The sequence below is a fragment of the Nicotiana attenuata genome, unplaced genomic scaffold (genome assembly GCF_001879085.1).
Source record: "Nicotiana attenuata strain UT unplaced genomic scaffold, NIATTr2, whole genome shotgun sequence".
In the NCBI taxonomy this organism is placed as follows: domain Eukaryota; kingdom Viridiplantae; phylum Streptophyta; class Magnoliopsida; order Solanales; family Solanaceae; genus Nicotiana; species Nicotiana attenuata.
In genome coordinates, this window is record NW_017670274.1 from 1343928 (window position 1) to 1357764 (window position 13837).

General features: G+C 36.6%; 1 protein-coding gene across 2 annotated transcripts; it reads left to right on the forward strand.

The window, feature by feature from the left end:
- Window positions 1-3951: 3951 nt before the first annotated feature.
- Window positions 3952-10486, forward strand: LOC109237104. 2 transcript variants are annotated; one of them, XM_019403366.1, is made up of 10 exons: window positions 3952-4060; window positions 4536-4640; window positions 6507-6552; window positions 6664-6715; window positions 7477-7572; window positions 8591-8644; window positions 8735-8800; window positions 9786-9864; window positions 9944-10090; window positions 10191-10486. In XM_019403366.1, exons 1-9 carry the CDS (start codon window positions 4025-4027, stop codon window positions 10019-10021), a joined length of 612 nt encoding a protein of 203 aa, XP_019258911.1. In that variant the 5' UTR covers window positions 3952-4024; the 3' UTR covers window positions 10022-10090; window positions 10191-10486. The 2 variants fall into 2 exon arrangements, with proteins under 2 accessions (XP_019258911.1, XP_019258910.1); XM_019403365.1 differs by lacking the exon at window positions 3952-4060 and adding an exon at window positions 4077-4337.
- The last annotated feature ends 3351 nt before the right edge of the window (window positions 10487-13837 follow it).

Sequence of the window (13837 nt, forward strand, 5' to 3'; positions counted from 1 at the left end):
GAAGTTATACACACTGGTAAAAAGGGCAAAGCTTACAAACAAGAGATCAGCCGGGGAACCTGATTCTCCTGACACAGGTTAGTAGTTTCTATGTTCTCCCATGCACAATTCTGAACAATCAAAATATTTGCCATATCATCAGCATGTCAGCTTTTAGTTTTTGCATCTTTTAAACTCAAACGCCTCACCAGTTATAAGATCGACCCATCTCCCTAAAATATGCCGCCCTTTTTCTAAACAATACCTCTGTCATCATAAATACATCTATCTTTGTCACCACACTTCACACATCAACACTTCCAAACCTATTCCCTGTTCACTCTCTCTTCGGGTCACCAAATCTTCTCCTCTTCTCAGCATGGCTGAAGATCAAACGATTTCCAGTACTATAGAGTCCTCACTAGTCGAAACACCAGCACCAATCTCTCCTCCTCACACTACTGATGACCAAAACCCTAGAACAGAGTCACCCTCACTCTCCATCTCCTCTCCTACCCATTTAAGTTCCTGCTCTCTCAAGAGTCACCAAGCATCAACTCTCGCAGGAGGTGTTGCCCAGAGCTCATCTCTTACCTTGCCAGAAAAGAGGGATGTCACGAATATTTCTGAGAATGAAGAAAATCAAAAAATCTCAAGTTCTCCTATAGAAGAAAAGTCAAAAGCAGACCAGGTTGAGGGAAATAAAGTCATCGACTCAACAGAGACTGCTCCTGAACCTGAGTCCACATGTGCCTCTCCTATTTCTCCTGAGCCCCTCATGAATCTGCAAGAAAAGGAAGCAATCGAAAATATGTTGTCCATCGCAAATAAAGAGGTTTTTTCGAAGTGAGGATGGTCTTGAGGCTCAAGGGTAAGCTTCTGATCCTGTTGAGGAGGATAGTGAGCGTATGCCTGTTGATCCTTCAGCACAAGAAGGTACTACTGGGGAACCTGTTGAAGGACCTGATCCGCCTTCGGAAGATACAACTCCGGGTCCTACTCAGGAACCCCAGGTCAGTCCTGACCCTGCTCCCTCTCCTCATGTCAACGTTGAACCTCTGATTGTAATCATGCCTGAGACAGTTCCTGCGTCTGACAATCAAAAGGAGGATAGTGCAGAAGATTCTGATGACTTACCAATCGCAAGTCTGCCTAGGCGAAGAGTAGCTGTTGGTGAGGAGCCCACTTCTAAGTGACCCACGACAAGGTTGCAAAAGCAGGAGGCTCTTGCGTCTGCTCTTAAGAACAGTCAGATTAAATCAAGGAGGAGACAATTAGCGAAATATGGCAAAGTTGTAAATGAAGAGTTGGTTCCTATTGTGAGTGTGGATGAAGAAGAAGATGAGGAGGAACCTAGTACATTGACTAGGAAGTTGTCACAAAAGCATGGTCTTCGCAAACCAAAAGGGAGATCTTCTGTGTCTTTGAAACGTCGAACTAGGCTTACTGATGCTGCTGCTACTAAGAATAGAGAAAGACTCAGGTGAAAAGTCTATGAAGTCTGATAACAAAAAGAAAGGTGTCCGCAAGACTACTAAAAGAAAGGTTGATACTACTGATGAACCTGGTTCCTTAAAGAAGGCCAATGCTGATTATCCGGGGAGTGCTTGGAAAGAAAGATTGAGAAGTCAAAAGGTACTATGGGGGCGTACATTCGCCTCTGATGTCTTGGATGAGGCTGGTATGAGATAGCTAGTCGAAATCTGTGATTTCCAGCAATGGACACATTTGTTCACAAGTGATGCTTCTAGGGTATATGAGGAGGAAGTTCAAAGCTTTATTGCCGACTTGTACAAGGTTGAGGATGGTCATACTTGCGCCTTGGTGAATGGCGTTGATATGGTATTAGACGTTGCTTTGCTAGGATCTATTCTTGGTGTGCCCACTGAAGGGTTATCTAGTGTTCAAGGAGTTTGTACTCGGAACTTCAGAAATGCAATCTTGAAGGACGGAGTGGTTCAGCAGGGGGAGCAGGTTCAAAAGAAGGCCCTCCTTCCCGTTTACCAATTGCTATTTGAAAATGGTAAATAAAGTGTTGCTGCCTCGAGCTGAGCAACGATCCATCACCACTCGCGCAGACCAGTTCCTCATGGAAGCATTGGATGACTTCACTACCATCAATCTGCCTGGGATCATGATAGAGCACATGAACAAAGTGGCTGATTTTAAAGATGGTAATCATGGGCTGCCATATGGATTCCTTCTAACCAAGGTCTTCAAACACTTCAAGTTTCCTCTCAAACCAGTTAAACTGGGTGCCAAGAAGCAAACTTTTTCAAAGAGCATTCTTGAAGAATGTGAGTGTTTAGAAAAATTTGGAGGGGTTGCAAGCACTTCAATTATTTCTCAGCTGATCAATGCTCAAAACAGTGCTACTACTGAGATAAGGCAAATGAAAGCAAGGAACGCTATTCTTGAGACTCAAATAAGTCAGCTGCAAGGGGCACCTGGTTCCAGTCATTCTCAGAACGAAGAAGTTGCTAGCCTGACAAAGGAGAACACTGAGCTCAGGAAACAAGTGGAGGACCTGAAAGAAAGACTACTCAATGAGCAAATGTCAGCAAATGATCGTATGGATCTAGTCCTCCAAACAATTTCCTCTGCTTCCAAACCTACTCCTACCAATGCCTCCTAGATTATGTCCCCTCAATGTCCAGTCGCTTTGTGTCGTTTCTTCTAATGATAACTTGTAGTACTTTTGTTTGTTTGTTCTACTGTGTGGATGTGGTAGTAACATTGATTCTGCTCCTGTTGTAAAATCCAAAACTTTGTTAATGTAAGCTTTTCCCTTGTTGCTGTTTGTACTGTGCTTTTATGCTCTACTCTTAATCATGACTGTATGCACATATGTGGCATGAGTTAACTTATAACTAGACTTCCTTCTTGCTTAACTGATTTTGATCTTTTTATGATGCCAAAAGGGGGGAAAATAATTGCACTGATTAAGGGGGAATGTATTCAGGGGAACTTGAGGTCTTTTTGATTCACAATTGGCTCTTTATAGCTCTTCAAATTATAAGTTTGTCATCATCAAAAAGGGGGAAATTGATAGGTTACAATTACTTTACTTTATGTTCTAATGATCTAACCAACTTACTATCAAGAACCTGATAAGGAACCTGTTATACACTTACAAGACCTCAAGATCACATGATCCCATGATGGGATTCAGCGGGGAATATGATTCAACTCTTTAGAAGTGGAAGGAACAGCTGAGGGACCAGGTTCCTACCAGTTCCCGAGGAGACTGCACGAAGTCAACTTTCCAGCTGGAAAGTTACTGCCTGCACACGCTACTGTGCAGAATAGTGCTGCAGTCAACTTTCTAGGGAAGGCCTTTTTACCTACCTTGCTTGCATCATTGTAAGTGATGTCACACATGTATATATATGCATGCAAGGTAGGTAAAACAAATCACTTGAACATTTGACAAGCTTATCTCCAACATGTTAATAGCCTCCAATGCAGCAACTCTTTCATTCAAATTGTCGCTTTCAATCTTAATGGTATCCAACGACAACTTTAAATTTCTTATTACAACTAAAACTTTATCGAGGTACATCGTCCTCCCATTTTCAATAGACACATGAAATAATTATTGAGCACAATCCAAATAACTTACTGCTAGCAACACTAAAGGAATACTTAAAAATTAAGTTTGATAAGAGTGAAAAGAATCAATACAACCAGCATGTGAAAAAAACTTTATAAATGAAGTGACATACATTTGGCTTAGGACATTTATAAAATCTTCTTTCCGGGTTTGGAGTGTTGGAAGTGAAGTAGTTGGCAACTAAACCATAACGGCCTTCTCTGTGACGACCAATTATTTTGCAATATATGACAACCTAATCAATCGTACTCAACTTAGGAAGCAAACAAGAAAAAAGACGAGAGGAAAATGAAATTTATTAAGCTATTAATTGTATGAGTTATGAGTTAAGGGTCAATACTTTTTTCATAAAAACGGATTTTTTTTTAATTTGGTGGCTTTTCGTTTGGTTGAGGGTATTTTGAAAAGGTTTGGTAACAATGAAGGTGGCCCATGGAGGGTATGGATGAACAATATACCAAAATAGAGGTAAATTTTGATCTTTCCCAAATTAAAAGTAACAGAAAAAAACCAAAGGAAAGTTGGTTTCTTGTAAACATCCCAATTATTTTCCCTCTTTAACCATCTTGAAACGAGAAGTCGCTATCTTCTTTTCAATCCTCTTTGGCATCGTAATAGAGTAGCGGTTTATAATTTGCTCCCTTTATTTTCTAAATTCCCATTCATGTCTTCTTCCTCTCTTACCATTACACTCTCTTCATCCCTTCGCTCTTCATCTTCATTACCTCTCCTTCTCCATCGCCATGTAAGCCCTTTTTGCTCTCAATTCTTCATTCAAGAATTAACCAATTTTTTTCGTTTAATTCTACCTATGTGAGTTTGGTAAAGTATAGTGGTTCTCCTACCTGAATAAAAAATTAATTTGAATTTGAAAGTTTTAGATTAAGACGTAGTAGTTGATAAATGACAAGATTGTTTTGTTTAATTTCATATATATTTGAAGGTTAGCATTTCCAGCGTGCTGTGCTGTCGTCACTTGTACCTGCCGCAAAAGCAGTTAACTTCGAGGCATCTGCTGCGTCGCTGTTCTATTAATGCAGATAATAGTGTAACTGCCTCTTCTCTTTTCCTTTTGTTTTTTGTTAATTTATTCGCTGACTTCATCTGCTGCATTGCCTTCTTTCGATTTAGGATTTAAACCCGTGGGTGCTAAGTATCACATACTGTACTAAATTTGTACATTTTGAAAAAAGTACAATTGGTAATTCCTTATCTTTTAAACAATCATTTTCATGTAGTTGTTAGTTCAATTGTTAGCTGGTCTTTTTCAGAGCAGAGAGATACAGCAGATCTATTTTCTACTACATTGTTGTGCCCAACTAATGAGGTAATGTATTAGTGAAGAGGAAGTAGTAATCTCTCGGTAGAGATGAGTTCTAACGCGATTCATTTTACGGCAATGCTATTACCTGAATAGACTGGAATGGATATAGAGGATCTATATAACCAACCCTAACTGACTTGGGTTTAAGCGTAGTTGATTGATCGTTCACACATCGTACTATCGAAGTTGAGGAGTCTATTCTTGATTGACTGATTGGATTAGTGTGTTTTCGAATTCCTTGGACTAGAGTGCCTACACTTGAGAGTAGATTATTTACTGATTTGGTTTCACTAATTTGGAGAATTACTGAATGAGCACAGAAGCAGAACCTAAGGATAAAAGGGATATATGGGAATTAACTAACGGATGAAATTATGCACAAACCAAGCATTGTTGGCAGCCTTGCCCTGTTAATACAAATAATCAACACCCACGAGCAATCGAGCATTAGGCTGAAGAAATCCAACTCTTAAATTTAATCTCAAACACATTCTTAAATAGGACCTAAATCCTTGTTTGATGACAAGCAATTAAGTTAGATTATAAGAAAATAAACAAGGGGGAGAAGATAACGGAACTTTTACTTAGACAGTCATCTCAAGTAATCCAAGTTATGGCTCAAAAGGGAGAGATAGAGGGCAACGCCCAACGTCACAAGAGGTTTTTTCAAGCTTAACTTGGAAACTCTTCAATTCATCAAAAGTTGATTAATTAAAATGAAATCTAACTCTATATTGTAGTGTTAAGGTGTTAGGCCCATTAAGAACTAATACAAAGAATTGATTCTCTAAAACTAGGTTCAAAATACAACCTTGTCCATGTTTCAGCTTTGGGGAAGAGATGCTAACGCATCTAAGGGAGTTCCATTCACTCTCTACACATTTGGTTCCGGAAGCCACTGGATCATTATGGCTCTGTCATGCGACTGCACATAATAATTTGCCGCAGGCGCAAATTAACTCACTAGCTTCATGTTATCCCAGAAATATTGCTGATGCAATTGCAGTAGAGATGGCGTGCATTCACATTTCCAATGGCTTTGAACCCTCTTGCTTGCTTCATTCTTCGATCCAGGGCAAGCTTGACTCTTCAAGCCCCCTTCCCAGCTCTGTTCATGAGTTGCATAGGTCTTTCAGTACTTTAAGCACCAATCTCTGTTGTAGCTAGAACTCCCCTATTTGGATCTATTGATCTCACTGGATTCATATGAAAACTGGTATGTTTCCTAAAAAACAGCTATTGAGTAGTCGACGGAACCGAGCCAAAAAGAGGTGGAATAGATATAGAGGATTCATGTAGCAGACTTAAACTAGTTTTGGATTCTGGTGTAGTTTTTGTTATTGGTTGTCATATTAAGGGTGCATGCACTTTAAGACTAATAATACATGGTATTTGGGACGATCATATCATGCATTCTATGTGTCAAACTTACAGGGTACCCCTGTTTGGTATTATCAAATATGTCTTCGTTGGTCTTCCTTTAATTTTTCCCAAATCTTATCCATATTTCCTAAGTTTGGTACTACTTCTATGTTTCATGATGTGGTGATTTATCTCGTAGCTAACCTCTCTACTGTTGTGCAAGGCAAGGTTTACGAGTCACCAGAGTTTCAAAATAGTCCTCTAGATCAGAAAGGTATTTTCCAAAAAAGTAAAGTGTGTATTTGATGTCTTTGTAACAGTTAATATATAATGTTCTCCATACCACCCAAACCTTATGTTTGGGTATACTTTTATGTCTTGCTAGGTACTGCAGAAAACAATGAAAATAGTCAAACAGAATCACTCACATCAAACAAGTAAGTCCCACTTCTTGCACTGCTTTGACCATTAGTGTATGGAAAATCTGAGACATGCTTGATATTGCTATCTATACAGATTTCCATGTTCGACTCTTCTTTATTTTGACTTTTGAGTTGTATGATCAAGTTCAATATGTGTAAGAATTGTGCCATTTGGTATTTTCTCCTCCCTTAGTTGGCAGAAATATTGTTTGCTATGGTACATAAACAATTACCACCTCCTTCACATATTGAACAAATATATTAAGTGGAATGTCATACAATCAGGTTCAACTGGAGGATACCATCACTTGTGACAATATAATTCTGGTGGAACAATGGTTCTAGAGTTCTCCTAAATCTCCACTTTTAAAAGACATGACACCAAACAAACATCTCTTCTAAAAAGAACAAGAAGAAGAAGCAGAAGAAAGAAAATGAAACCACCAAAAAAAAGCTACACAACCTTTCACTTATGCTCTATACTGTATCGAACTATGTCAGAAGTGCTATTTCTCCTGGTAACGTCTTTCATGACCTATTAGTTAATGTGTTTTTAAATTGATGATAGGGGCCAGATTTTCAAGTTTTCTTAATATCTTCTGCCTCCTCTCTTTCTCTTTATTGACATAAAATTCTAGTATGGTCTTGGTATATGTTTTTATATCTTGTGGAACTTTCTCTTCACATCTTTCTATGCTGAGGTGAACACTTGCAATATCCAGTTTGGCGGAACACCCAATGTTGAGATCTAATTCTTTTTCCTTGCTGCGTTTCAGTATTCTGACAAGATTGAGAAGATATGGCGTTGCAGGAGTATTATCATATGGACTACTAAATACTGCATACTATCTTACTACCTTTCTTATTGTGTGGTATGTGATGTGATGTGAACAATAGGACCATTTGTACTTCTACTTCCAATATTTAGTAGCATATTTGACCAGTGATACACTATTTCCATCAGCTATTCGGTCTTTAGAAAACTTATAAGCCCAAGTTTGTAGATTCTTACACACCTCAATTGTACCCTGTGGAGAAATTCATTTTTCAATTTCATAGGCAAACAACATTAAAATAGAATAAAAAAGATTTTTCTTGTGGAAAAAACATGAACATTTTTGTCTATTGATTTTTTAGTGAGTTCTTGTGGATGTGGCTGGAGAGGAAAAGTAGTTCTATCAATAAAGATTGCGCATGAGGAATATTGAATCCTTACTAGAGAAGTTTCAGCTTTTCTTCCTCTTATGAAAAGATCTCATTGTACTTTCGAAGGAAGCTTATGTTCATTTTTCGTCAACTCATATCGTGGAAAGATAATATACAAAGAGGTCATTTCATTTCGAAGAGAAATCTCTGATTCTTTTTAAAATCGCAGTTAACTGATCTTTTGGATTCCTATGCGAATTTATGCATGTAAAACTAGCTCATTGATTTGTTTGTATATACATACACACAAAGACATGACACACACCGAAAAAAAAAGGTTGCTGGTTGCCTTTTGCATGCAAGGCCTAAGGTAAACATTTGAAAATGGTGACAGACAAGATTTCAGTGATCAAATATCAGGGTATCAATAAAAACTTTGCCCTGTCATATTCCTTCGAGCTGCCATAGTTTACATATCAAATGCACAACGCCTGCTGCTATCCAATGTGAAAACCAGTTTGTGTCTAGAGGCAATACTCCAACGAAGTTTCAGGGGTAGGCATAAGAGTAATATTACCAAGCAGTGGTGAGGGGAGAAAATATACATTGTTTTACTGCTACCCACAGCTAGTCTCTCATGATAATAAAATGTGTTTGAAAAACCAGAATCACATCTATCTGTTCTGTTACACGATATCATATGGTTTATCCATTTCATTCTCATTAATTTTTGTTTGTTTCTAGGTTTTATGTTGCTCCATCACCTGGAAGAATGGGTTACCTTGCTGCAGTTGAACGGTAACTGTAACTTTATGAGTTCTTTTCCTTTCCAGTTGATCTATGTTTGGCTTCTTTGGAGAAACTTAAGTAGTTCCAGTTCATCTGCAGGTTCCTCAAAGTAATGGCCATGGTATGGGCTGGTAGCCAAGTTACGAAGCTTGTCCGAGCAGGAGGGTGAGAATCCGATACATGTTAGCCACAGAATTGTGTACTTAGTCCTTGGTCCCTTGCCTATGTTTGGGAGTTAGTGTGGGAGCCTTCAAATTGCAAAAGTTTCTGTTGGAATTGTCTATTTCACTATTTCTTGTTCAGATAAAACAAATCTGTTTTCTGTCTTTTAGTTGGACTAATTGAATATGTTTCCATCCTATGTACTTCTTTGGAGACAAAGGAAACCAGCATTTCATATTAGAAGTGAACATGCATATAAAAGGAAGTGACGGAGTGTAGATAAAGAAGAGGTCGATTTGGTGTATGATCCTACATTTAGCTCAGCCTCTTAAGCTGACATTTTGCATCTAATAAAAGCACCAATAGGATAACAGCATATACATGATAGGTTCCTGTTCATGTAGAATTCATTCAACGGACATAACAACAGAATGAGATGAGTATTTCTCTCTTCAAATGACACCAATGATTTTTTTTTTTAGAGAACTCTTTGATTTCTACAGCTTATTTAATATGAGAAAAATTGGAATTATGAGCTGTGAGTCAACCCTTATCATCTATGTTTCTAGGAGTCAATAATGTGTCTGATTCATATACTTTACATACATTTTGCATTTCTGAACATGCTTAGGTTATATATCTTTCTTCTATCTATATTTTCCCCATGGAACGAGAATAAAGGAGGAAATTGTGGATCACATTTCAGATAAAACTGATCTAGTTGTATTTTGCCAGAGTGATTAAACTAGTTTCTGTCAAGCACGCATGCATGCACACACGCACACCATGCGTCCGGGTTGTTATATAAAATGGGGTTTCCTGAAATTGTATTATAATTTTTGTGCTTTTACAGAATTTATTTTGTTAGATTCTTTTCAGTATGAGGTTCAGTCTTAAAAGTTAGCTCTTCAAAAACATTTTAGCTCTTCTGCATGGGTATCTTATCTGTGAGAATTTGAAATCTAGAGCACATGCTGATTCTCCGCAGGGCTTTAGCTCTCGCTCCTTTTGTGGACAGAGGATTATCATGGTTTACAAACAAGATGAATTTTGAATCACAAGGGAAAGTGAGTGAAATTGTGAATTTTTCCAGCATCATCAATGTAACAAGCTTTTTGCAATTAACCATGTAACTTTGTAGTGCAGGCTTTCATGGTTATCGCTGGGTTTTGCTTTGGTTTGGCTTTTATGATGTTTCTCATAGTTACGCTACTCTGGGCATGACCTTCTGTTGTTCATTTGTCCAATCGAGGGATTTCCCGAGGTGTTGTGGTGAAGGTAGTGCTTGTCCAGGTGAGGAAATGCTTTAATCACCGTGATTTTTGCCATTGTTTCTTTCTTTATTTGCTTTTGTAGAACTCATTGGCTGATTTTTCTTGTCTTTCTTCTTCAGTCACAAAGTTATCACTATCTAGGCGAATTTTGAACGTGGCCTAGGAGGATCTAACAAAAGATGCTGCATAAGATTCTTACTTTTATCAGGATAGGATATTGAAAATACTTGTAGATCGTTCCCTAAACATCTGATATCACTTGTAATGCGCCGTGTGTATGCCCTTCGTCTTGTTGCATCTGATATTACTTGTAATGCGTCGTGTGTATGTTCAAAATAGCCCCTTCGTCTTGTAATCTGCCTGTCATATAATCATGCTTTGATAATGTTCAAGTAATTAGCTTTTCAGTGAGAAATTTTTCATCTAAAATACTGAATTCATGCTTTGCTATTGATTATCATAATCTGCAAACTGATAAAATACTCTGTTTAAGTGTTCATATGTACTGGTGGGGATTATACTTAGGTTATTTTTTTCTTTCTCTCATCTGTTTTTTCTTAAAACTTTCCAAGTGCTATAGTGTAATGAGAAGCAAAATTGAGTTTCCTATTTAACACATCACCTATTTCCTTAACCGATGGTATATTTTCCTGAGTTCAGTTTTCACTCACAAAAGCAACTCTAACCAAGAAGCATTGAGTAGATATTTACCTTAGCATCTGCAAATCATTGTAGCACAGAGTAGATATTGACCTTCTTAGGTGTGTCTTAATGTGCACTCCAGAAAATAGTCTTTAACTCAACAATATTTTAGTCCCCTCAGAGTAGGGGTGCTTATCGGGCGGATAATTACGCTTAACGGTTCGGCTTATCGGTTATTGGATTATAAATGTAGTAATCCGCTAGCCATCCAATAAGTCAACGGGCGGATTGATATCGGATTAACGATTATCGGGCGGTTTATCGGTTAAACCAAGTAGAATTTTTTTTCAACAATCATTCAATCAATGCCAAACGGTTTCAAATCATAGATCTCTTTCTCTAGTTCTATCTTGAGATGTTGTGTTGATGTTTTCTTTGGTTCTATCTTGGAATTGCGTTTGTACTGTCTCAATTTTGATGCATATTTTCTGAAAAGTATTGATTAAACAATCTATATATATAAATCTGGGAAATAAAACAGTGACGTGGAAGCTCTCATGGTCCAGGATTTGTATTTCTCTTTTTTCTCAGATTTTTGGCTATTTCCCTGGATTTTGGGACTTCTTCTCCATTATTCTTCCGTTTCAGTATCCCCACGTTCCTTTCCCCAGTAAATAGCATTACTTCAAATGTATTACTACATCAAATGTAACGTAAATTTAATTTCCTATTTATAAACCCATGTTCATTCTCCATTAATACTCATTACCTCAATAATATATATATAATCTTCTTTTTTTCTTAGTGTTTTATGGCTCAATTCTTAAAGATCTGAATGTCCTTTCCTGTCACCGATAATGTAAATTCTCTCTCTCCTAAATATTGAATCTATTTTCCTTTGTTGGTTTAAAACTTTACTATTTTTTAGCTTCAAATTGTTTTCTTTTGCAGACGTTGTCATCTCTGATTAATAAAGCTAAGGAGGGAGGCCTTGTCCAATTGTGACCTATATCCCTATTTTTTTCGGAAAGCTCATGAATCAGTACATCGTCAGGTTTACAATCAAATTTAAAATTCTTCGAGACTCTTCCTGAGATTCTTCTAATTTTCTTGAATTTTGCAGCATTTTTTATGCTAATACCTTTCCTTATTATTGCAACTTGTCTCTATTCTTAAAATTACTTATGAGTTCTATTTTCTTCTTCCACGTGTATTATTGGGCGGATTTACAAGCGGTGTCATCCGACCGCTTGATCGAATTTTTAAATAAGAGAATACTAAAGATCCGAGCCATAGAATTTCTCAATTCTAACACAAGGTACTTATTAGATCGAATGTACTTATTCGATCTAATAGAATGATTTTGCCGTATCCAGACTAATACCAATCCAAGCCANATATATTTGCACTGGACTTTCCATAATAAATATAGGTCATGGTTCCAAGGTTGATAGAAGAAGCCAGCCAGTCAAGTTACATTTCTAATTCGCCAAATGTGCTTATTATAACGTGAACCTCTAATAACTTACGGGTAGATATAAGGACAATAATGACAAGATCAGCTATAATATTCTATGGTAGGACTGAAAAATGAGGACGTGAAAATCACGGTGGAAGATGAAATTTTGAGGATATACGAGAGCATAAGGAAATAAAGTAGAAGATGGAAAATGAGATGATGATTTCTGATAAGTAACCAGTTAAAAATCTACTACAAAAATATTGCTTCCTGAAAAAGCTAAGGTTGAAATAAAAACATGATTAAAAACGTCAAGTAAACTTAACCCTTAAAGGTTCAAAATGTCATCCATGATCAGCATTGTAACAATTCTAAAATTATGAGAGTTTTACTTTTTATTTGAGATGAAAATAAATTTGTAACTTTGTTTTTGTTCTTGCTTTTGGTCTTCATCAAGAGGATTAACGTAACTCTTTTACCATCCAATAGAAGGAAAAACTATAAAATATATTCATATATTTAATATATGTTACATGTAAAGAACGTGTATTAAAACCACGTATATACACATATCTATAAGTAAAAAAAATTCATATAAAGTTGTTTTCCCTTTTCGTTTTTTTAGAAAATCTTATAGTATTCGTCTAAGCTCTAATTTAATTAAAAATATTTTTATTTGTGGTGTCGCCAAGATATAGAATTACTTTGTCTGAAAATACATGGAAAAATTATTTCATCTATCTCGATTATATCATTAAGATAATATTTCAAATTCACGGATTAATGTATTTTATAACTGCGCGAAGCGCGGACTACTTCACTAGTTGTATTATATAGCTGGTAAAATTCTGTTATGAAAAAAGAAAGTCTATCATTAGTGCACAGAATACAGATGCATTTCTAACTTCTTATTAGTCTGCTGCAAGTACGTAGTCTGAATTTGCTGGAACGTGTAAATAGAAAAATTCTTAACGGGTTAACGGTTTACCCGATAAAAAAATTGAGTAATCCGTCCCCAAATCGGTAAGCCATTAATTATAAAATCTTAATCCGTTCACCATCCATTACCCCGATAATCCAATACCAATAAGCCAATAAGCCATCGATTCGGTTCGGTTTTGAACAGCCCTACCTCAGAGATCTAACTCTGGATTAGACACTTCCATTTATATTTTGAAAAAAAGATTCTTGATAATGTGTACTTTTAAATGTAATCGCCAGTGCCCAGTGAGCCGTAGACGTTGAATACCTTCCAGGGTCTTGTACACAATAGTACTAAACTTTCAAAACAAGAGAAGAGAGATGAGATCAAGCCCACAGGCGATGAACTGTTTCCGACTTCTTCATTATGCGAGTATTCACAAAGATTCACAAGCATACTGACGTGTTTTTTTCTTGAAAGTATGTTACTTCATGAAATAACTATTTATTTAAAATCTGAATCACATTATTGAATTCCCAACAATCCTAACCGCTATCAGAAGTTATTGGAAAAATGAAAATCTAAGTTAGAATTTTATTTAATATGAGAAGAGAAGTCAATGCTTTACTCCACAATGGATTTAAATCTTTGTTAATATGAAAGTATACACTTGCTAAAGTTTATATATATATATATATATATATATATATATATATATATATATATATATATATATATATATA